The 25,774-nt window shown below is 46.8% G+C and overlaps 1 protein-coding gene across 1 annotated transcript in view; it reads left to right on the top strand.

Annotated features, from left to right (window-relative positions):
* Nucleotides 1-6,422: 6,422 nt before the first annotated feature.
* The window catches only part of CDK7 (cyclin dependent kinase 7), a 236,933-nt gene continuing 217,581 nt past the window's right edge, over nucleotides 6,423-25,774 (top strand). The window contains exon 1 of the mRNA XM_085632210.1: nucleotides 6,423-6,581. Coding sequence (XP_085488336.1) covers nucleotides 6,522-6,581 — 60 coding nt within the window. The 5' untranslated portion in view covers nucleotides 6,423-6,521. The remainder of the gene's footprint in view (nucleotides 6,582-25,774) is intronic.

A 25,774-nucleotide genomic window follows, 5' to 3' on the forward strand; every position in this document is an offset into this window, starting at 1 on the left:
GAAGGATCAGATAAAAGAGGACCATGAGGTGTTTGTGTAGTAGCATGAGGGCAATCAACAGGAAGACCAGGACCAAGAGGATTAGGACCAGATTCAGGAAGACAAGATCCAGGCCACTAGGACCGGGGGCCAGAATAAGCAAGGAAGACAAGGGGTTCAGTACTAAGAATACTAGTAGGACCAGAGCCAGGAGGACCATGATGACCAGAGCAAGAAAGATTAGAAGGGTAAGCACCAATAGGACCAGGGACAGCCTTAGGAGTACCTTGGGGCCCATGGCCATAGGACCAGGGACCAAAGTACTACATGGAGCAGAAAGACCAGGTCCTGGGGGTAGCAGGACTAGGGGGAGGAAGATCAGGAGGACCAGAACAACCAGAGCCAGGAAGACTAAGGGGACTGGAGTTGGATGTGCAGGAGTAGCAGGGCCAAAATGACTAGGCTCAGAAGGACCTAAACAAAGAGAACCAGGACCAAGAGGGCCCCAACCATTGGGTGCAGTGCAGAAGTACTATCAGGACAAGGCACAGGGTTAGGAGAAAAAAGGTGATCCAAAGCAAGAAGACAAGATATTAGTGGGCAAGGCCTACGAGGGCCAAGACACAAACAGCCATCTAGACTGAGGGGACCAGCAGTACCAGGAACAAATGTACTGGGAATCAGATGAGCAGCGTGAGAAGGATCAGATGAACCATGTTAAATGGTCAAGGGTTGAAAGGATCAGGAAAGACAAGAAAGAGAAGGGAGCCTGAAAGGAAAGGGCCACCATGGCAAGAAGAACCAGGATCAAGAAGATTATGCATGCAGAGACCCAAATAAGAAGGATGAGAAACAAAACGACCAAGTCTAATGGGCACAAAACCAGGAAGAGAACATGGTCTATGAGGACCAGGAACAAGAAGACCAATGTTAGGCAAACCTGACAGAGAGTAAGGAAGACTAGGATAATAGGACCTGAAAAATAAAGAAGAGATGGTCAGGCAGCCAGAGCCAACAAGACAAGAGCTAAGAGGACCAGGGCAATGATGACCAGTGGCACCACAACCAAGCTCAATTCACAGAGTCCCAGAGTATCAAGACCTGGTATAGACAAGCAAGACCAGGATGATGAGGAAAAGGAGGACCAAGGCAAGAAAGGCCAACATGATGACCAAGCTAGGTGGCTATGAACAGCCAAGAATAGCTAAGATGACCTGAACAAAGAGGACCAGGATAAAGAGGAGAGGATAGTACAAGATGACAACGAGCAGGAGGACTAGGGCCAAGAATATCATAAAATGTTGGCGGAGGGCCCAGAGAACCAGTGCGGTCAGGAGGAGGTGGACTAGGGCCATTAAGAACACGGACCAAATGTGGGAGAATTAGGTGGACTCTTTGGATCTGAATAAGCAGGAACAGGAACAAGGCTAAGAAGACCAGAGAGGTCAGAACCAAGGGACCAGAACCTGAAGTTCCAAGTTGAGCAGAAGGACTAGAAACTGGGGTATTAAAACCAGGCTGGCAGGGTTCAGGGGCAGGGGCTGCTGCCACAGGTAAGAGCGGTGGGGCAGTGGGCGGGGGTCGGGGAACTCGACATACAAGATAAGTTAACTTAAAATAGAAAAGAAATAAAACCACTTAACTTGTGTTCGCAGCATCGCCGAGTCCAGTAGGAGCAGAATCAGGAGGCCCAAGAGTGGCTAATTCAATGATGAACCAGGAGCAGGGCAAGGCCAGGAAGACAAGGGTCTGGAAAGACTACAACCAGGACCCCCAGATTCAGGAAACCAGTACCAGGGTAACCAGAACTAGTTAGACCAGGGGTAGGATAAGGATCAGGAGAACCAACACAACCCAGAAAAGGAGGACTTGTAACAGGACTAGGAGGAGAACCAATGTCTAAAGGCACAGAAGGGCCTAGAAGTGAAGGAAGAAGACCAGGAGTAGGAGAACATGTATGCGAGTCTAGGTCACATGTATTAGGATACCCCCATTGTAAATGGTTCTTATTCATGCTTCTTGTACTGCTAACCCCTAGAAACCCGACCTCTTCAGCCATGTATGGAACTGGTAAGTATTTGCTGAAAATTCAGAGCATGCAAATTGAATAAAAAGCTGGGACTGTTGTACACTGACATTTGAGTGTAGAAGACGCAGTCTGATGCTGGCATAGTAGTCTACGGGTGGATCTGAGGGCATAGGGAATGAAACCTGGCAGAGGAGTTTAAAGGAGGATTGGTGAAAATGATTGTGGTCTGTGACGAATGGCAGAAAGGGTTTGAGAAACTCAGATGGTTTTAGCCAGAAAAAATGGTTAATGCCTAACAAAGGGATCAAAGGGATATGGCAATCAGCAAAGGGAACTTCAAGATAATAAGGCTCTGATGAACAGAAGAGGGGGTGATGGAGGCTTCAGATAGATGGTCTCAGATGGCCCAAAGAGGGGTTCGGTGTGGCACCCAGATCATTGCGATCATTCTGTGTGTCTGTGTAAATGAGATGGGTATGTAGCAAGGAGCAGAGTTACTAAGAAGTCAAGCAAGGAAGCAACACAACTTGCAACTCTGCATTGCGTGACAGGGAGAGAGCAGAAATGTGACATATCTACTAAGATATGACATATTTCTGCTCTCTCACTGCGCTGGCGTACTGTGTGCTTCCTAGGGCCAACTCAGACAGCCTTGCACATGGTGCTTGACTTACAAGTAGGAATGTTTTTGTGTAGGGATGAGCACGTTCTGTCCCTAAGTGCATTTTAGTAAGACTCCTTCAATCAATCAATCAGGGATTTGTGAAGCGCGCTACTCACCTGTGACGGTCTCCAGGCGCTGGGGGGAGGGGGTGGTTTTGTGCATCTCCGTCACATCCAAAGAGCCAGGTCTTGAGGCTCTTCCTTAATGCTTGCAGGGTGGGGGTTGTCTGATGCTGAGAGGGAGTCGTTCCAGGTCTTGGTCGCGATGTAGGAGTAGGCTCTTCCTACCGTTCTGGCTCTGCGGATGCATGGGGTTTTGGCCAGGGTGAGGTCGGCGGAGGGGAGGCTCCTCTGGGGTGCATAGAAGGAGACTCTCGTTGAGGTATTGGGGTCCGGTGTTGAGGAGGGATTTGTAGGCGTGAGTGGGCAGCTTGAAGACCACTCTCTTTTCGACGGGGAGCCAATGGAGGTCTCGTAGGTGCTGGGTGATGTGGTCATGTCGTGAGATGCCGAAGACGAGTCTGGCAGAGGTGTTCTGGGTGGTCTGGAGTTTGCGGAGTAGAGCTTTGTTGATTCCGGCCTAGAGGGCATTTCCGTAGTCCAGTCTTCTGATTATGAGTGTGTGGACGACAGCCTTTCTGGATTTGGGGGTGATTCATTTGAAGGCTTTGCGGAGGGTGTTCAGATAGATTGTCTCAGATGTCCCAAAGAAGGGTTCTGTGTGACACCCAGATCTTTGTGATCATTCTGTGTGTGTGTGTGTATGAGGTGGGTATGTAGAAAGGTGCAGAGTTACTAAGAAGTCAAGCAAGGAAGCAACACAACTTGCAGGGCTGCATTGCGTGACATGGAGAGAGCAGAAATGTTACATATCTACTAAGATATGACATATTTCCGCTCTCTCACTGCGCTGGCGTACAGTGTGCTGCCTAGGGCCAACTCAGACAGCCTTGCACATGGTGCCTGAATTACAAGTAGGAGTGTTTTTGTGTAGTAATGAGTACGTTCTGTCCCTAAGTGCATTTTAGTAAGACTCCTTCAATCAATCAACCAATCAGGGATATGTGAAGCATGCTACTCACCTGTGAGTGTCTCAAGGTGCTGGGGGGAGGGGGTGGTTTCGTGCATCTCCATCACATCCAAAGAGCCAGGTCTTGAGGCTCTTCCTTAATGCTTGCAGGGTGGGGGGGTCGTCTGATGCTGAGGGGGAGTTTTTTCCAGGTCTTGGTCGCGATGTAGGAGTAGGATCTTCCTCCCATTCTGGCTCTACGGATGCATGGGTTTTGGCCAGGGTGAGGACGGTGGAGCGGAGGCTTCTCTGGGGTGCGTAGAAGGAGACTTTCGTTGAGGTATGCGGGTCCAATGTTGTAGAGGTATTTGTAGGCGTGAGTGAGCAGCTTGAAGGTCACTCTCTTTTCGACGGGGAGCCAATGGAGGTCTCGTAGGTGCTGGGTGATGTGGTCTTGTTGTGAGATGCCGAAGACAAGTCTGACAGTGGTGTTCTGGATGGTCTGGAGTTTGCAGAGTAGAGCGTTGTTGATTCCGGGCATAGAGGGTATTTCCGTAGTCCAGTCTGCTGTTTATGAGTGTGTGGGTGACACCCTTTCTGGATTTGGGGGGATTCATTTGAAGGCTTTGCGGACAGTGTTGAAGCACGTGTAGGAAACAGCATTGATCTGTCGGGTCATGGGGAGAGAGAAGTCGAGTATGATGCCGAGGTTGAGGGGGTTGTCCGTGGGTGTGGGGGGGTTGCCGGGGATGGTGGGTCACCAGGTATTGTCCCATGCAGTTGGGGTAGATCCGAGGATGAGGACTTCTGTTTTCTACGAGTTTAGCTTCAGGCAGCTGCTGCTCATCCAGGTTGCGACGTCTTTCATTCCTTCCTAAAAGCTGTGTCGGGTAATGTGGGGTTCCTTGGTGAGGGAGAGAGTAAGTTGGGTGTTGTCGGCGTAGCATACTATGCTGAGTCCATGCTTTCTGACGATGGCAGCGAGGGGGGCCATGTAGATGTTGAAGACTGTGGGGCTGAGCGATGATCCTTGGGGTCCTCCGCAGCTGGTCTCTGTGGGTTCCGAGAGGAAGGACGGGAGTCTGATTCTTTTGGTTTGGCCGGTGAGGAATGAGCGTATCAAGTCTAGGGATGTTGCCTGTATGCCAGCGTCGTGGAGTCTGGCGGTGAGTGTGTGGTGGGAGACGGTGTCGAAGGCTACAGAAAGGTCTAGTAGAATGAGGGCTTGGTAGAGGAGAGTGCGGATTCTTCTGTGGCGGCTAGGAGGTGCTGTGGTTGCTATGGAATCCGGATTGGGAGGAGTGGAGGATTGCGTTAGCTTCTATGAAGTTCGTGAGCTGGATGTTGACGATCTTCTCAGTGACTTTGGCTGCAAAGGGGGGGAGAGCGATGGGTCTGTAGTTCATGAGGTCCGTCAGGTCTGCGGCGGGCTTCTTGAGGAGGGGCTTGACTTCTGCGCATTTCCAGTCATCGGGGAACGTGCCGGTTTCGAAGGTGGAGTTGATGGTGTGTCGTAGTTCGTGTGCTATGGTGGCGGCGGCTCTGTGGAAGATGTGCGCCAGGCCGGGGTCATTGGGGGCTCCTAAGTGTATGCTCTTCATGGTCTTGGCGTTGCCTTCTGTGGTGACAGGGGTCCAGGCGGAGATGTTAGGCTGGCTGGCGTTGCTGGAGATAGGTGTAGTGTCGGTGTCTTGTTCCTGTTTGTTGAAGTTGTCGTAGAGGGACTTGATCTTGTGTTGGAAGTAGGAGCGAAGGAGAAATGTACGCAGTCGTGGTCCATCCAGAGGGGTTGCGTGTGGTGGCAGAAGCGGATGTTGTTTCCTCCTTCTGTGATGAAAGTATTCGTGCATGGACAAGAGGGATGCTTTTTGCATGATGTGACGTAGAATAGATACAGCTTCCGCACACAGTGGGAGTGTGCTGACTGCATGCCTATGGATAAAAGGTGGAGGCGGCCCAGAACTGAAGTGAGGGAGAATAGAGATAAACGTTATCTAATGTTGCTGCTCCATATTTCCTTATCTCAACACAACTTGTTTCCTTAAACCATTGTTGTCATGTGCTAAGAACCAGCAGGGCTTGCTTCATTTCTTGATAATTCGTGTTGATACCGAGAACGTGCGTTGGCAAAGGTACACAAATGTGAGTAATCTTCAAGTTTTTTCTCGCGTACCAAACACGCGACCGTTCAGGTTGTAGTAAGGCAGCATCGGTGGTATTTTATTGAATATCTTGATGAACGACTGTTCTTTTTCCAGTAGCCCCTCTAATGAGTAGTAGATTTTTTGCAGCTACTTAACCTGGAGATGTGTTTAATGTTTTACCGCATCAAGTTGTATTTGTGATGCGGCCCCTGAAGTCTTGACTGAAAACCTCTCTTGAACCAGTAACTTGCGGCGGCAGCACCTTGAGGCCGTGAGCGGGGGTCTGCCTGTACAGATGTTAGCCGAAACCATGCACTGGTATGACTGAGGAGGCGTCATTGTTACCATGGGAACGACGTGACGCGCATTTGTTGCCATAGCCACAAAAGCGTGGGGCTGCTAACGGACGTTGACTGCCCACGCTTGCGTTTAATTCAGGAACACATTATAGAAGGAAAGGAGACTACTATTAAAGATTAATTGGTTGGAGAATCGACTATCGTTTTTATCCCTTTGGATTCTAGACTTCAGCCTCAACTCAGAGAACGCCTCGCAGGCGCTGACTTAAGCAAGATCTTTAGTCTTTTTTTTCTCTTTCCTTGTGACCCGGAAGTAGTCGTTTAGATGCCGGGCCGGAAGTGGCTGTGAATGTGCTTCCAATACTTGATACTGCTGTTGGTTGGTGAGCAGCTGAGTTATGGACGCTAGATCCCGAGCCCGACGCTATGAGAAACTGGACTTTCTCGGAGAGGGGCAGGTGAGGCCAGGGCACTGTACACTTTGTGATACATTCACGCGAACGCAGCTGTCATTCGATCAGCTGAGGTAGCCTTATATGTTTGTCGCAACTAACATCACATATAAAGCATACATGCCAACAGTTTACAAATGGCAAGTGAGAGATATTTAAATATTAATCGGGAGAATGTATTTTCCCCATTGACATATTGTTGCAGAGTCTATTTTATGCCAGGGACAGCTAAAATAAAGCCATTTTGGCTTAAATAATCGTGGGTCTGTTGGCAGATATGCTATATATATGTATTTTTAAAGGCATGCCAACATTTGGAAAAGCCCAAGAGTGGTATCTTGCAGTAGAAAATGGGGAGTCAAGGGCCAGATGTATCAAAAATGTTTTGCTATTCCCTAATTCCGAACCTTTGCGATTCACAATTGGGAAATCGCAAAACGGCATGCATGAAAGTGTGTTGTACACTTTCTGCAATTCCTAAGGGGTCGCAAGTGACCTACCTTATGACTATTAATGAGGTAGGTCGCAATTTGCGACCCCCTAGGAATCGCAAAAATCACAGGGATGATGTTGCCTGCTGAGATCAGCAGACCACCATGTCTGTGATTGCTTTTAAATAAAGCAATCTTTATTGTTTTTGTAAAGCAGCACGTTTTCCTTAAAGAAAAATGGAAAGTTTACTTTTTATTTTTTAAGAGCAGGCAGTGGTCCGTGGGACTCTTAAAATGCTTTTACAAACATTCACTATGGGGAATGGGTCCATTGAAGGGACCCCTTCCTATTTGCAAATGGGTTACCACCTACTTAAAATGTGAATGCTTTTGCAGTCACATTCACGGTCTCAAAACATTCATGAATACCGTTAAAGGTTCGCTATTTGGAAGGGACGCCCTAAACATGCCCCGTCCAAATAGCGAATCGCAAACCCGTTTTGCGATTCGGTAACAGGTTACCGAATTGCAGAATTGTGTTTGATGCTTCGCCAAAGCAATTTTTTGCGATCGCAAATGGGTGTTTCTACGAATCGGCCCATTTGCGAGGAGAAAAATGCTTGATGCATCTGGCCCCTAGTTTTTAATTGCAGTGGCAAAATAAAAATTATGAGAAATATAAACATTTTAGGGAAGTCTCTTTCGTTAGTTGGAAGCTGGATTGTCATTTTAGATAAAGCAGGTTTTGTGTGTGTGTGACTATATATATATATATATATATATATATATATATATATATATATATATATATATATATCTACTGTCGGTCGCCAGTAGATAGTTATAGTTAGGACCGTGTTTCCATAGGAAATCCGCAACATTCTATTTTGAATAACTTTGGCGCCGAATGACGAATCCTCGCGAAATTTTCAAAATAGGTGGGCCGCTCCGCTCCGCTCCTTCCCTGAAAGTCTCGGGGGGATTCGTCAAGCGGGGGCTGAGAAAAAGGGGGGGTCCCAAAACGCGTTTTCCCCATGCATTTTTCCATAGGACCTTTAGTCCAAGCTGCAGCCCGAACGGCTGAACAGAATTACTTGAAATTTGGCAGAGAGGTAGTCCTCAGGTCAGGGATGTGCCTTTTGCAGGTCTGGTGTAAATCTGTTTAGTATTTCCTGAGAAAATAGCATTTAAATCAATATATATATCTATAGGCGCGCTCCGAGTGCGTACCGTAAGCTTACCGTACGCGCACGCTGCCGTGAGCGAGCGAGATTCTGATTGGTTGTTAGATCTTAGTAAACATTCGAATCGGTCGAAACCAGGAAGTGTCGACCGCCATTTTGTGTCTCGCTGTCTGAGGGGGTGAAAAACAAAGGTGGATAACGTGAAAAGGGGGCAGGCTGGACAGTTCCTGACCCCCTAGCCTTGGTCAGGGGGTCCCAGAAGGACCCCCAAGGGCAAAAATGTATTTTAATTTTTTTACGAAAAATCGCGGAGTGCGCGTAGCGTACGCGCACGGTAGAAACGGAAAAATTCCGCGAACTACGTAATGTGGGCGCGCGGTGCGCGCACGGTGGAAAAACTTAAAAAAAATAAATACATAAATTAGCATTTAAAAAACCGTACAAATTCACTGAAAAAACCATAGGTTTCACACACGTTATAGTTAGGAATTAGCATTTAAAAAACCTTGCAAATTCACTTAAAAAACCATAGGTTTCACACGTTATAGTTAGCTGGGCATTTCACTCGTGAAAAACCATTGAAATTTCCACGTTATTGTTAGTGCAGGCAACTATAACTCACGCGACCGCAATCCTCTGTTGATGCTAATACTGTATTTAGACACTTATTTACCCATGTCTTCTTCGATTAATTTTTAGCTATACATATATTACAAATATTTTTTTTTCAGAAAAACACATATGTCATCAGTGATGTAATATCTGACGTCATCAGCAGAGGATTGCGGTCGCGTGAGTTATAGTTGCCTGCACTAACTATAACGTGGAAATTTCAATGGTTTTTCACGAGTGAAATGTCCAGCTAACTATAACATGTGTGAAACCTATGGTTTTTTAAGTGAATATATATATATATATATATACATCGGTGGGTATATTACTCAACTATTCAATATTGTCCCTTGTGCTATGGACGGATGAACATACATTCCGGCATTTAGGAACAAGTGAGAGTGAGATTTAGGAAAAATAAAGAAGGGAAATTAATTTCTACTGTGGTATGTATTGGGCTGAAAGATGGTTTAAACCGGAGAAAACTATAATAAGAACATTTTAAACGTCCAAAATTGAAATCACGGTTGTTGCCATGGAGCTCTGAATAAATGTTTGTGACATATGACACATTAGAGAGACCAAGAATACATGCATTGTAATGTCAGTGTCTATAGCTCTATGTTCAAAATTTTTAAAAAAGGCCCTCACCTTTTAACACTGAAAAGGATTCGGCTATGTCACTATTTTTTATGTTTATTTTTAACAGGGTAGGATAGCCTGTAACAGATCATTTTCTTGATGATAATGCTCATAACGTCCACCTCTTGGTAAGTACAGCACAGTCTGTTATATCCTACATTCCAGAGCCCTCACTAACAAAACGTAAAGACACAGAACACAGCAACCCTTTCCTAATGCAATCAGGACAGTGTGTACATGGTAATTAAGTAATGCAGATTATCTGTAAGCATGCCAGGGCATGCTGCAAACTGAGTAAGAAAAGAAAACTGGACTGAAAAATGGTAAAACACAGGAACTAGGAAACACGGACAGCAATTAAACTCAGCCTGGTGAATAAGCTCCAGGTACTCTGACAACATAAACATATACTCATCCAATTTCCTGGGCCTCATTTTCCTTCTTACACCAGTCCTCACTGGAAATTCCACTGAGACTGCCAGTTGAGTTTGAAACCAAACCCTTGACCAACATACTCCACTCTAAGTCCCTGCGTTTAGTAACCTTCCTTGCATTCCACTGATTGTCACGATCCAACGTCGAGACATCCCCTTCTTCCATACAGCACTCGTACACCTGCACAAAGTCTTCTTTTGCAAACACATGACCCACATTCCTCAGTTTATCATTGTGCCATAATGAAAAATTTCCTAGTTAAAATGAAGGAAAAATCTAATTCTATTAAGGACGCGGAGGCGAGTATTATGCGTTTTCTTTCTTCACTCTTTATTAACAGCACGTTCAAAGATAAAGTGAAAAAAACACATCACTGAGACTACAACTCCCATGAACACTAGGAGTAACCATGGTCACCAACAGTCCAATCACATAACAGGCCGTTAGTCCATATAATACTGACTATGTCGTAGTCCTTCCGCTTCTTCACTGAAGGAAGTTAGGCCCGCTGGACCTTATTCCATTTTAGACTCTGGACTTCAGAAGATATGGATAAAAGGTTAAAGTCTCTCCCATGATAGATTCTTACCATTGTAACCAACATTCAGGAGCAAACAAATCGAACACCAGGAGGATATTACTGGACATGATAGAGAATATCAAATGAATCCAAGGAGTTCCATAACCTCACATTAGATATTGATGTACAGTGTAAGAACTGGATGCTGTTATGAACAGTGTGCATGTTGAACCTCAAGCAAAACAATAAACCATAGCAGATACGTAAAATTTCAGTACTTTCCTGCTAATCACAGGATCCCGTTCTCGTATCTGTAGGATCCGTGTATGTCATTGCGGAAGTCCACTTGGGTAGAGAGGCATAGATAGAGCATGCCAGGGGGGGATAATCCTCTCCTTCGTGTCCTTGATAGAATTGAAGTTTTCCTTCATGTTAACTAGGAAATTTTTCATTCTATGTCAGGACCAGAGGCGAGGATTATGCATTTTTAAAGCTTACTTACCACCAGGGAGGATGCATCAAGGATTGGTTTAAAGTAAAACTTTTTGAAAGTGGAATCATAGGACCAATCCTCCACATTCATAATATCTTCCAATTTGCCCCCTACGTGGACAGCCTTGGAAGCCATAGCCCCTCTAGTGAAATGTGCTCCAAACACACTAGTATCGATACTGGCATCTGCCATGATCCATCTGACCCATCTGGCAATGGCCGGGGATGACACAGCCTTAAAGGGTTTTTGAATGGAAATCAGAAGCTGCTGTTCCCCTGGAGGCCGTACCTCCAATGTCATGTCCTCGTGGGCCTTCAGGCATCTGCCCACACACAACGTAGGAGAATCAGGAAAGGCTTGATAGGATACCGACCTGGTACTCGTCTTCGTCCTCCTTGAGATGGTTAATGTAACCCCTTCAGGGGTAAAGATTCTAGAAGAAAGGTCTAATGCCCTCACATCTGAAGATCTCTTGCACAAGATGAGGCAGAGACACTTTGCCGATATTTCCTTCCTGGACAGATATTGATTGTCCTGCCACAATAACAACAGACGGAGGACCAGGTGTACATTCCACAGACCAGCGTAGCGGGGTTCAGTGGGACGAAAAATCCTGATGCCCTTGAGGAGTTTACGCACCCAGGGGTGTTCCCCCACGGAACATTACTCACAGGTGTATGACCCGCTGAAATAGCCGATCTGAAGGAGTTGATGGTACAATAAGCCAATCCTTCCTGAAAATGTTCTGCCAAGAAGTTCACTATATCTGTAATGCTGATGCCCATGGGATCCAGGTGTCTCTCCACACACACCAACGTAACCATCTCCTCCAAGCCGATCTATACCTCTTGATGGTCCCCGGGGCCCAAGCCTGTTGTATAAGGAATTCAACCCCTTGCGAAAGTCTGACATCTTGCCAGCATCGCCTGAAATTTTCCATGCCATGAGATGGAGATGGCCCTGGAGAACCAATGGGTGAGGCTGGCCCCAGAGGATCCAACAGGATCTCGTCGTATAATGGCATTCGTACCGGGGCTGCCCAAGCCAGTTCTAGGAGGGAGGGGAACCATGCTTGCAATCGCCAGATCAGAGTGACCAGGATCAGCAAGGCTCTCTGCCGCCAGGCTTGCGGTGCAACCCACTGGATGAAGAGAAAGGGAGGGAAGGCGTATGCCAAATCCATCAACCAATCCTGAAGGAAGGCATCTTTCGCATCTACCCCTGGGTCCGGTCTCCAGCTGAAGTACCCGGGTAGTTGAGCGTTCTTTCTGGAGGCAAACAGATCCACTTGGCATGGTCCCCAAAGTGTCGTCAGTGCCCTGAAAAATGTCGGCGCGATCCTCCAGTCGCTGGCATCTCTGAAGTGCCTGGAGTTCCAGTCCACTACGGAGTCCTGCGCCCCGGGGAGGTATTCCGCCGTCATGGAAATCTGACGCTGGAGGCAGTAGTGCTAGAAGTCCTTGCAAGCTCTGCTATGGCTCTGGATCGGATGCCACCCAGTCGGTTGATATACTGCACCGCTGTCGTGTTGTCCATCCGTGTCCAAACTGGGGTGGCATGGTGAGCAAAAGAATGATTGTTCTGCATTCCGTCCATCAATTGTGTGTCTTTTGCGTCCATCCGTAGAAGCACACAGCATGATACCCTCGTAAGGGATCGAATAGCAAATGAGCCTGCCAGCAGCTCTAGACAGTTGATATGAAGAGCAAGCTCCTCCTCCATCCATCTGCCTCACATGGAGGTCGATCCACTTCTGGTGCCCCAACCCAGATAACTGTCATCCGGTTCTATCACCAGGTCCGGTTGTGAGCCGAAGATCGCCAGACCGTTCCATGCCTCCATGTGATTGATCCACAACTGGAGCTCCTTCCTGGTTTCCTGTGTCAGAGACACTAGCTCGGAATAAGTGAGTCCCCTCCGGAGATGGGATGCCTTTAGTCTCTGTAGTGCTCTGTAGTGTAGCGGTCCCTGGAAGATGGCCTGTTTCGAGGAAGAAAACAAACCAACAATCCTGGCAAGCTGACGCAAAGAGATTCTGTCCCGTCTGAGAACCTTCCTCAGTTCCTTCTTGATCTTGGCAATCTTCTGCTCTAGTAGATTCAGGGTCGCTGTCCTGGAATCGATACGGAACCCAAGAATATCAGCTCTGTTGCGGGACGGGGTTCGATTTCTGTTGGTTGATGATGAACCCTAAACTCTGGAGAAGAGTTATGGTGATATTCAGGTGAGTTATCAGTCGATCTCGGGACTGATCCATCAATATGATGTCGTCCAAGTAAATAATCAGCCTGATGCCCAGGGTCCGTAGATGCTGACGTTCTGACTCCTTGAGGGCTTGTGCTCGATTCTTCCCCTGCCCCGCCCCGGTCCGACACGGCAACCAGTGCCGATTGAGCGGAGGGCGGGACAGGAAGAGCCAGTGACCCCACCCACACTTTCGCGCTGCTAGCGCTCTAGCTGACTGCATCAGGCAGGGCATTTAAGCCCTCTCGTCGCCCAAGCGCGCAGCGATTGCGCGCAGGGGGCGCCTTAGTCGCGCCTGAGACGAGCCAGAGAGGAGCCCGTCTGTGCCCGTCCGTGACCGCACGGGGCCAGGGGCCATGACCCCTGTTACCGCGGCACCTTTCGCTAGCGGTTCTGACAGACTCAGGTACTCCTCCAATGACCTACGTAATTTGTGGCACCCGCCGCTGAAAGGTTGCGCTCAGGACCCTGACTTATGTCCAGAGGGCCCTTTCTCATGTAGGCATTGCCGTTACCAGTCATACCCTTGCCCTCCCCTTTCTGGCACATTGACCCCTGAGGACTTGTGTCCCAGGTCTCCTAGGGGCAATAGCATATTATGCAATATAAGATCCCTCCCGAAGCATCACTCGGAGGTTTGGGATTTAATCCACTCGGCCCGCCCTGATTTCTGCTTTTGTACAGAGACCTGGCTCAAACCCCATCTGGTCCCTGCCATCACCCTGGGGATCCCTATGGGGTACAAGATTCTTAGGCTCGACCGCCCTGTCAAAACCGGCGGCGGGGTCGCAGTAATCTATAAAGACACTCTCACTGTCACCTTTCTCGACCAATGCTGTACTAGGGACATTGAAATCTTTGTCTTCAGAATTGGCTCCTTGTCACAAGCTTGCTGGAAGGGAGCGCTGGTGTACCGTCCCCCTGGCCCTTGTGGGGAGGCTTCGACTCTCCTTCTGGAGACATTAGCTCCTCATATCAGCATAGGGACTAATTTTGTACTCCTTGGAGACTTCAATGTCCACAGTGAATTGGCTGACAACGCAGATGCGCGCAACTTGCTGGCTGATCTATCTACCCTAGGTCTTAAACAGTGCAACCAGGGTCCGACCCATCGGGCCGGTCACACCCTCGACTTAATCCTGTCCAACTCGCACCTCCTGTCATGTTATCCTTCTACGCAGGTGGAATGGACCGATCACTTTGTAATTAATTTTTCCCTCCCCGCCCTCTTCACAGAACGTTCCCAACCTGCTCCCCTTCCGTTATGGCGCAGGCAGTGGTATAAGGTGTCCGCTGACACTTTTAAATCTACTTTCGTACCTCCCGATTTTCTCCCCTCTGACTCCACCAGTTCGGCTCTGTCTAAATACAATGATGCCTTGATCACGGCGGTCAATCTAATTGCCCCTTTAAGACGCTGTAATCGGCGCTCCGACCGCAGGCAGGAACCATGGTACTCGGACCTACTGCGTGCGGAGAAAAAGGCCTGCAGGAAGTTGGAGAAAGCCTGGAGAATCTCACGCAGTATGACCGATAAAGATCGCTATGGCTCAGCCATGAGACTCTATCATAAAAACATCAGAGCTGCCCGTAAATCCCACATTGTCTTCCAACTGTCTGAGGCTGGCAACGACCCTAAACTACTGTACCAGGTTCTTTGCACATTTACCAAGCCCGTCGCCTGTGACAGTCCTGAAATGCTGACCCAAAAACTGTGTGAAGATACCGCTGGGTTTTTTGCCAATAAAATCGACTCCATTTATCGTAACATCTCCCAAATAAGCCCACCTATTGAGGAGACGGTCCCCTCTTTTAGCTCCCAGCCCGGAACAGTCGGTGCTGTTTCCGCTACGCTGTCCTCTATTCCCGAGATTAGCTTGGACCAAGTCAACTCCCTGATCGGGACTATTAAATCTGGCAGCCCAGTGGACCCAGTTCCTGCCCGTGTCATGCACCTCATTGGGAGTGTCCTCAGTCCTTCCATTCAGACGGTGATCAATCGCTCCCTCTCTGAGGGACTGGTCCCCAGGGAATGGAAGGAGGCCATGGTCAAGCCTATTAGGAAGAACACCTCCATCCCCTGGTCTGATATGACTAATCTGAGGCCTATCTCCCTCTTGCCGTTCATCAGCAAATTGATGGAGAAGCATGTGAATCACCATCTTTCCAGCTTTATTGAGCAGGCCGGCTGTCTGGACCACTCTCAGTCGGGGTTCAGGCCCAGGTATAGCACCGAGACGGCTCTCCTCTCCGTCACGGATGCTATACGCTTGTCCCTGGACAGAGGGATGTCAGTGGTGTTGGTGCTGCTGGACTTGTCCGCAGCTTTCGACACCATATCCCACGCAATTCTCCTTACCAGATTAAAGGAGATTGGTATTGATGGAGCCGCCTTGGCGTGGTTCACCAGCTTTCTCTCTGAGCGTACCCAGAAGGTGAATATGGGTTCCTTCAGCTCCCCCTCGGCCAGCATCACCAGAGGAGTCCCGCAGGGCTCCTGTCTTAGCCCTACGTTGTTTAACGTATATGTCTCCTCTTTGGCTAACATTGTGAGGTCTTTCGGGTTTATGCCCATCTCCTACGCTGACGATACGCAGCTGCTGTTCACTTTTAAAGACTTCACCCCGGAGATAAGACAAGCTTTCTCCAACGGCATGACTGCGATCGCCAGCTGGATGGCCCAGAACTTTCTCCAGTGTAATGTGGGAAAGTCTGAGGTCATGCTATTCGGAGGGGCAAAAACCCTGTGGACCCCTGACTGGTGGCCCTCCAGTCTGGGTCAGGCCCCATCCCCTAAACAGGTGGTGAAAAATCTGGGGGTCCGTCTAGACCATGATCTCACCCTTGCTCATCATGCCAGCACCACGGCGGGTTCCTGCTTTCACATTATTAGCCTCCTTCGGAAGGTGTTCCCCCTTCTACCTGACCACACAAGAAAGACCTTGGTCCAGGCCCTCGTTTTGAGCCGCCTGGACTACTGCAATGGCCTATTCTTAGCAGCCAACGAAGGAGTGCTTAATAAACTTCAGGTGGTTCAAAACACTGCGGCCCGCCTGGTGACCAATGCCCCCCCTAGAACTCCATCCTTGCCCCTCCTCAAGGCCCTCCATTGGCTTCCCATCCGGAAACGGGTGGAATTCAAGATTTGCTGTGTGGTGCACAAGAGTCTTCACAACCTCGGTCCACATTACCTGGCCGAGAAATTTGTATACCACCGCCCTTCCCGCATTCTTAGGTCTAGCAATCAGTTATTACTTCAGGTTCCTAGACATAACAAGACCAGACAAGGAGGTCGCTCCCTCTCCATCATGGGCCCACGTCTGTGGAACAGTCTTCCTCTTTCCCTCAGAGACTGCCCTAGCCATCTAGCCTTCAGGAAACACCTTAAGACCACCCTGTTCTAGTGGGAGCGCTGCTCTACCTGTTCCTTCACAGCACCGCGCGGAGATACACCTTCGGGTGTGATGCCGGCGCGTTACAAGCCCATAAATAAATAAATAAATAAAATAAATGCTCCACCACTGGCTTGAGGAGTTTGGTAAAGCTACATGGTGCTGATGACAGGCTGAATCGGAGGGTCCGGAACTTGAAGACCTGCTCCCTCCATTTGAATTGGAGACACCTGCAGTGGGGAGGAAAGATGGGGACAGACAGGTAGGCGTCTTTGAGGTCGAGATGCGCCAACCAGTCGTCCTGGAGCTGTAGATCTCGGAGGAGCTGAAACTCCTCCATCTTGAAGTGGCGGTATACCGGCCACTCGTTGAAGGACATGAGGTTGATGACGGGCGGAAGCCCTTGTCCTTCTTTTCCACTAAAAACAAGTTGCTTAGGAAGTCTCAGGGATGCAGCTAGGAGTGGCATATTGCCCCTTTTGCCAGAAGATCCTAGACCTCCAGATCTATAAGGGACTCATCCTGAGAGGAAAAGACTAGAGGATGGGGCCTTACTGCTTGGACCGGGGTTCCGTAGAACTCTATGTGGTACCCCCTTACAGGCTCTAGAACCCAAGGGTCTGATGTTATCTCTGTCCACTTGTGAGAAAAGATGCTTAGTCTCCCTCCCAAACGAAGCGGTGCCAACAGAATGGTGCTTACCATTGTAACCACTGGAGTTGTTGTGGGCCCCTCTGCGGCCACGGTTGTTTCTGCCTTTTCCGCCAATGGAGGGTAGAAGGTTCCTTGCCGGACGTCCTGCCAGCCATTGTTCTGTCTGGAATGGGCTCTGTTAGGGCCTTGATAGGATTGGTGTGATGAGGAGCGACCCCTGCCTCTTCCAGCCCCACCAAAAACCTTCCCAGGGAAGATCTTCGACGCTTGAGCTTTGTCAAGTGCTGAGAAGGTTGCCACAAACTTCCTTAGCTCCTTGCCAAAGGGGTTGCCGAAGAGAGAGCTGTGGGACATGGGACCCGCCTCTAAGGACGAGAGTTCCTGCAACTTAGGGTCCATCTTCAGTAAGAGAGAGTGATGACGTTCTGTGGAGAGGGCTCAGTTGGCGTTGCCAAGAAGGCAGACGGCCCTCTGCGTCCACCCTGCCACGTCGTCTGTAGGTAGAGGCTGACCTGACTCTTTTGACCATTGTGCAAGCTCTATGATCTTTGTTAAAGGTCCCACTACATCCAGGAGCTTGTCCTGGCAAACTCTCCAAGATCTGTCGATCCCCTTCTTAGGGTCCCTCATATATTTACTGAACAAGGTGCACAGCCTGGGGTCTATCTCTGGGGTAGCTGTGACCTTGTTGGCCATTGATGGTCAGGGGCATTCCGACCTTAGGTGGGCCCTCACCTCCTTGCTTAGCGGCTGTCTAATCTTGTTGCCCACGTACTCCGCTACCTTCCTTTCAGGGACCCACCCCGAAGAACGCGGTCTAAAAATACCCTCAGGTTTGAACATGTCTGGAGGGGCACAGTCCCCTTCGCAAGGGTCAGCGTTGGTAGACTCTGGGCACCAAAACCTGCCTGAGTCCTGTGTTTCATCAGAGGAACCCTCTTCTTCCTGGAAATCACCCTTCCCCATGTCGGGGAACCCTTCTTCGGGGTCAAAATCTGTTGTGACCGCGTCGCTAGTTACCCAGGCTATCTCCTTCTCCCTGTAGGGTGCTTTCTTTAGCATGCGCGCACTCTTGTGAAAGACTTCAGTCAGATGGCTGAAGCCTTCAAGGTGTCCTGCGTCACGCTGGTTAGCCTTACGTGGGGGAACTGAGGTCACCCCACTAGGCCCAGCCCCCGTCTCCCAAGATCCTTGTGCCCTTAAAGACCTGGGCAGACAGTTTATTGACTCTTTCCTGCAGGGGGGGCCAGCGCCTTTGAAATGGCGATGGAAAGGAACTTGTCCACCCCTGCAGGAAGGCACCGTTGGGGGGGCGCATTCCTCCTCAGAGGCAGAGGAGAGAGAGGGTGCATAATTGTGGGACTGCACCTTTTATGGAGGGTAAGAGCACAAGTAGGATACGCCCGAAAATAAGGAGGGCAGCCCTCTCGCTGGTGCTCTTAAATTCTGACTGGAGTCACCAAGAGTTGCCAAGAAAGTTCACCTGATTGAAAGGCAGTAGTAAAGATAACCATATGTATGGGCTAAGCCCTTCTCTCTTACTGCTGTGCGGTGTCAGCGAGGGTTTGGAGGGAAGCAGGCACGAGCGGGAGGCCGCTCAAATCGTGCCAAGCGCGAACGTAAACACCGCAGCGCTCCTAACTGCTTTGTGGTGCGATAAAATGCATTGGTGGCACGAAACAACACCACCTAGCGCACCCAGAAAAGACGCGCTCGGGTCAAAGAGCCTACCGCTCGGGGAATTGAAGCGGAGTGAAACCGCTGACTTGAGGGCGCTCGCAGAGTGTGACACAAGCTAGCACGAAATAAATCACAATAGACAATCAATCCCTAAATCTTAACTACCCAAGGCAGGAAGAAGGAATGAAGGGACTTAACTGACGAGGCAGCAGTGAAGAAAGAGGAAGGACTACAACATCACCAGTATTATATGGACTGTTGGACTGTTATGTGATTGGACTGTTGGTGGCCATGGTTACTTCTAGTGTTCATGGGAGTTGTAGGTTCAGTGATGTTTTTTTACTTTATCTTTGAACCTGCTGTTAATAAAGAGTGAAGAAAGAAATGCATAATCCTCGCTTCCAGTCCCGACATAGAATTATCTTTTTTACATTTCATCATCTCAGCCGTTCTTAATTTATCAATTCCCTTCTTACTCGTTCTGTCCATCAAAGACAGTGTGTCCATAGTACACGGTACTCTGCTCTTTAAAAGAAAGATTAGGGTCTCCCTTGTCTTAGAGTATGGTGTGGTTCTGTAACACCATATCATTTCTTTTTTTTTTATCTCCAGTCCAATTAACTTTGTTCAAACAAGTGTACACATACACACTGCACTATGTTGAACCTTTCCATCAGTCCACTCTCACGTGTATAGTACAATGCTGTCTTGTAATGACTGATTCTTTCACATTTCAGAATCACTTCAAACTCTTCAAAAATAAACAAGGAAAAGTTGTCAATTTCACCTCCTTAAGGCACCCCTCGTAGGAAATATTTCCTCATAAAAGTTCACTAGGTTGGAATCTTCAGTTGCTTTCAAAAACTCTTTCTCCTGCCACTTGGAGAATGGTCAGTTAGTACAACAGCGTACCTTTCATCCAAACCCAGACTTCTGAAAGGGCCACAAATATCCAATCCTACTTTCTCCCAAGCTCGTTTGGGAAATTCTACTGGAACAATTTGTATCTCTTCGGTAACATGTGACTTGTCACTGCCTGTGCATGCCATGCACCAATGACAGGATTCTAAAAATGTTACTAGATCTGCAGGTCTAGTAACTTGAATAATCTATTTGTTCTAACTGTAAAGTACTTGACCCATAAACTGGTCTAATTATGTCATCCTAAGCAAATATTTTACTTTGTAGAGCCACCTTTTTTCTTCATTATCATTAATGAGAGCACTTTCCAATATGTGAGATCAGCATTCCTGCTGTACAAAAAAACCTATTTGGTTTAATTTAATAGACTAATTGTTTGCTCCATGCATAATAAGAATCTAGCTCACATATAGGGTACACATGAACCCTCACTTGCCTCTTAGTTCACTAATAGCATTGCTATCAAGGCAGAGGCAGGAATGTTCCCCAGTTCATCTCTAAAAACTCACTTTTAATCAGTATTTTACAAAAGCATAAGGGGGTAGTGCATTGTCATTTATTTTTACATACAGTACAGTTTCTATTGAAGTGGCCAAAAACGTTCCCATTAACATACAATTTTACATATAAAACAATATAGCGTAACAATCTGTGAAAATTGGGTTTCAGCAAGCATTTGTATCATTTCTCACATCACCAAGTAAAGTGTTCTTAATTGTTTTAATCCTGTTAACATATTTTCATCACACAGAATTTCAAAACAAAGACTTTCATAACTACTGAACTTAAAAAAAAAATGTTTGTACAGTTCACTTGTTAGCTATTTAAATGTGTTAGAATAAAACATGACATCCTGCAGCCTTTCGTTTCACACTCTTTGTACAGCTCGTTTGCCAGACAGTTCACTTAACAAAATCCTTGAACTTTGCAGTAAGAGAAAAAAAAGTAGTTGTAGATTTAAACTGGTTATTAACTTCAGTCTCTGAACACAGAATAAATGTGACAAGGGCAATTAGGACCTAAATATAGCTCACCCTGATAAAATCTGTCTCGCCATAGCTAGTGGGCGAGTAGAATTGTCGAGGCCTGCGAAAAACCTCTCTAACCCGGCTACAAGAAATCAGCCTGTGCTTGCCTTTTTATGGTGGCCATTCCACAATGTCCTTCATGCAACAGGCCCATCAATCTCTCTTGCAATGCTTCAGGAGCCACCAACCTGTTGTTCCTCCTCACAACTCCATGGAACACAGACAATTCAGACGCTTTGCACCCTTCCATGTCCTCCAATCTACAAGCCTTCCAAACCTTACTACTAGCAATATCTTCGTTGACGTTCTGCAGCCCACATCACCTAGCCCTTCCTATTTCAAGTCCTCCTCCAAAATGGCACCTCTACGTGATTTATGTCTGCCACCATGCAATCATCATCTTCCTCAGGTCCACTTAGCTCCAATAGATGCTTGAGCAGACTATCAGAATTCACATTTTTAGTACTTTGCACATATTTGACCATACATGAATATACTTGTAGACTACCTAACCATTTTGTGATGTGAGGCATTGCTTTGCCCACACCCCTGGTTGCAAACAAATTCACAAGTGACTTGTAGTACATCTGCACCTCAACGACCAAGCCCCACCAGCAAGCCAACGCCACCGTCTCTAAGATAAAGTAGCTACTCTCTGCAACTTTCATTTTCATCCTTCCCTGATCTGCATGAGAACTGGGCTTAACTCGTACATGTTGGCATTTTGTCCCACAAGTCGAAGGGCTTTAACTCTGCCTTGGAAATGGTGTTCCTAAAAGGCTCATTAACACTCCTCAAACTATGCAATATTTTCTCCTTTATGCATCAACACCCTTAGTGAATGAACATGATCAAAGAAATGGTCAGCGAACTTGGTATAATATTCGGCTAAGCCGAGAAAAGAACACAATTGTTCTTTACCTCCTGGAGCCGGTGCTCTTTCATTAGCCTCCACTAGCTTCAGTTTTGGCCTCACACTCTTGCTGGACAATGAATTAACCAAATGCTCCATTTCCGGTACCTCAAACTTCTAATCTTTTAAAATTCCCACTGTTCAACCTGCCTCCTCTAATCCTAAGAGAACCTTCCTTAAAACTTCATCATGTTCCATTACTATTGAACCCCGCACCAACACATCATCTGAAAAAATAAAACATTGCACTTGGTCCCCAAAAATGGTTGCAATAATCTCTGAAGGACCACAGAAGTAGAAACAAGCCTGAAAGGCATACGTTCAAATGGAAAAGCACCTTCTGGTTTTACTGATGAGGTTCAGTCTCTCAAATCATCGTTTAGCTTGTCTTGATGATAAGCTGTAGAAAGATCCACTAATGAAAAATATTCAGCACTTCACACACCACAACATCTTGTTTATGTGTGATAGAGGTTGACGATCCCCTCCAGATGTTACCATTGCGATCTCCTAGATTGACGCACATACAAACTTCGTTTTTGTTTCTGCCTAGCCAGGACAATTGGGCTCAGCCATTCTATCACTTGTCAATTCAATGATCTTTCATTTCCACAATCTTTCCAATTCTTCCTACAAGGATTTTCTAAGCCCCAGCAGAACAATTCTTACTTTGGGCACTCATGGCACAGACCCCTTTTTCAGTACGATGCGATGTTCAAAACGTCTTTAAACAACCAAGCGCCCTACTGAATAATATAGGGAAATCACACATTCATTTTCCTGCCTCCACTTCTCCAGTAAGTAATACTTGGTCAGCATTATTTGGATTAAGATCTATCCCCAAGGCATTTTGGGCCTGAATTAGAGTTTGGAGGCCTTAGTTTACTCTGTCAAGATGGCGGAGGACAATACTCCTCCGTCATTCAGAGGGACTTGTACCGGCCAAATTTAGAGTTGTCCACTGGCTAAGCAGAAAACTCTTTAAAATGACTGCAACCACCGACATGGTGGTTCGTGTACCTTTTTTAAAAGCTTTTTTTATCTTTCAAAAACAAACTCCCAAAATGGGAGTTTGTTTTTGGAAAACAAAAGAAATGTCTTGCACATCCTGGAACTTTCCTCCCAGGGTGTGGGCGTATGTGAGGGGGGGGGGGGGGGGTCATTGTGTTTTTTTTCCTGTTCTTTAGGACCGGGTTTTTCCTGGTGGTAACGGAAAGGAAAGAAAGACTTTACTCAATATGTCCTTTTTGGGGTGGACGATGTATAAAGTCCTTCCTTGGACGGCCCAACTTCATCGGACCGTCGGAGGAAGTATTTGATGGGGCCAAACATGGCGCTTCGACAGAATACGGACTATAAATGAGGCGGGCGGACAGGGTACTCCTGATGCGTCTGCGATGGAGTACCTTGTCTGCCAAACTTTAATTCGGTCCCTCTGTTCCCTCCATCCCAGCAAAATCTTACCCTTTTCCACAGCATACACCTTACCTGATGTCGTTCTGTCCTTATACATCAGTTATCTTGTAAAGTACCCCACCATTGGGAACTTGATTCCACAATACCCCTCCAGCTTTTGTAAAATGGCTTCTCCTGTCCTTTCCTAAGTACTTTTGTCAATCATTGTCAAGGGGTGAGCATGCATGCTCTCACTTTTGCATGACTTTCCCACAGCTTGTCACCATAAATTTAGAAGGGCAGTAAGCTCTGAAGCAGTCCAATGACATACAGGCCTCGAAAAATCGACCCCCCCCCCTCCCACTCACTATGGCGAGTCAGACTTTATCAGGTCGAGATATACTTAGGACCTACTTGCCGTTCGGGTAAGTTGACAAAAATCAGGTGTTCTGTTCAGTCAGACAGTGAAGGAGCAATAAAGATGCCTTTAAATCTTGTTTTTATCTTGTCACATTTGCTCTGGGTTCAGATGAAGAGATCAGAAGTCAGTTTACAGTTACGTTTCCTTCTCTCACTACAGAGTTCCAGGATTTTGTAAAATGAGCTGTCTGACCTGCTGCACGGGTGAAATAAAAGGCTGAAGGGTATCCGGTTTTTCTAACACACATTTAAATAGCTAATAAGTCAACTGTGCAAACATTTAAAAATATATTTCAGTAGTTGTAAAAGCCCATTTCTTTGTAATTCCGTGTGATGAAATTATTTTAATTGGATGAAAAACAAATCAGAACACTTTACTTGGTGATGTGCAAATGATAAATATGTTTTTTGAAACCCAATTTTCTCAGCTTATTGTTAATACACTATAGTTTTATCTGTAAAGCTGCAAGGTAGTGGGAAGGTCATTTGCCATTTCTTGGAAATTTACTCTCTGTAAATGACAGTGCGCTACCACATCATGATTTAGTAATATATTTATTAAAAGTGAGTGTTTAAACATGAACTGAGAAACACTCCTGCCCCTCCCCTGAGGGCAATAAATACTATTAGTAAACTGCGAGGCAAGTCAGGGATCATGTGTACCCCCTATATGTGGGCTAGATTCTTATTACACATAGAGAAAATGTTTAGTCTCTTTTTTTTTTTTTTATAGTCAACTGAACATTCAGCACAAAATAATGTGTACATGGTGTAGTAATGAAATGTAATCGCAAATGGTTACACATATGATCGTTATCAGCAAGGCCCCCCCATTGATACCATATAAAACAGTATATGCCATTGGTAACAGTTATGGTTCTATAGTTTTGTCGTGAACCAGAGAACGATCTCTGGTAAATTAACTGGGCGGTCTTTAGGGCGGTATGTTTTCGGGCCTCTGTGTCTGGGTCTCCAGTGTAGTATGTATGTCAGACTGTTGCGTGTCCTCCCCCATATCCAACTCAAAGTGCCGTCTCCAGGGGTCCCAGATTTTATGAAATTGTTTTGGGCACCCTCTGCTACGATATGTGACCTGCTCGGCTGCCATGTATATGTCCATTCCTCTCGTCCATTCCTGAATAGTCGGACTGTCGGTCACTCTCCATCTCCTAGCAATATCTCTTTTGGCCTTCACGAACCCCAGGGAGGCAAAAATCAGTTATGTTCTAGTTATGTCTACCTCGCTCGGGATCCCCAATATCACAAATTTAGGCTCCATCGGCAACAAAATACCCCTGGGACAGTTTCCAATATTTCAATCACCTGCTTCCAATATAGCAGAAGTGTGGGGCACGCCCAAATCGTATGGAAGAAATCGCTTTTTGTAACGGTACATGTTGGGCAAAGCGGTGATTCTGCCCTTCCCATCCTATGCAGCCTATCTCTGTCATAATAAAATGTTCAGTCTATTTAATCAAACAAAACGGGTTCGTACAGCAGAAATGCTGAACTCACATATTTGAAGGTGCACTTATAATTGAGGATGAAGAATAAGGCAACTCTCTAAAATAAAATACTTGCCAATGATCACACAATTTAAGACCAGTCTATGGGGGAAGTACATTACAGTTAGGATGAGTAGATTATTCAAGTTACTTGACCTGCAGGTCTAGTAACCTTTTCATGATTTTTTGAGGCTTGACTTAATAACAAAACTTCCACTCCATCCTCGTATTGTGCGAATTTCTTTTCTTTTTTTAAATCTCCAACACCATATTCACACTGCCTTTGCTTTCATCTTTTTTTTTAATGCATATTCGGGAGAAATTCCCCATCCTCTTGCATTTATAACACCTAGCCATCACAGAATGATGAGTTGTTGAAGCCACTATATAGTTGGTGCTACTGCACCCATAGCACACTTTTAGCCCCCAACCTTTTGCCTTATGCCTTCCACTGACTATTTTTGTACTTCGGGGAAGCTTGTGGAACATTTACGCCCTCCAACCTGCTCTAACAGTAACTCCTCCTTAATCCATTTTTCATACTCTATTCCTTCAAATAATGAGGCATTGTCTATGTGTCTAGCTATAATGATTATTTGATTTGTCCAAAGAGGTGTCTTTCAATCTTAACTGTTTCTCCAGAATCTTTAAGTTGCTGGTCCTGTTAATCAGTTGGTCCCATATGATCTCCCCATGCAAGTCCCTAAATCTGCATGAGGCAGTCAATTAG

Source organism: Triturus cristatus, chromosome 2_1, assembly GCF_964204655.1.
Source record: "Triturus cristatus chromosome 2_1, aTriCri1.1, whole genome shotgun sequence".
NCBI classification, from domain to species: domain Eukaryota; kingdom Metazoa; phylum Chordata; class Amphibia; order Caudata; family Salamandridae; genus Triturus; species Triturus cristatus.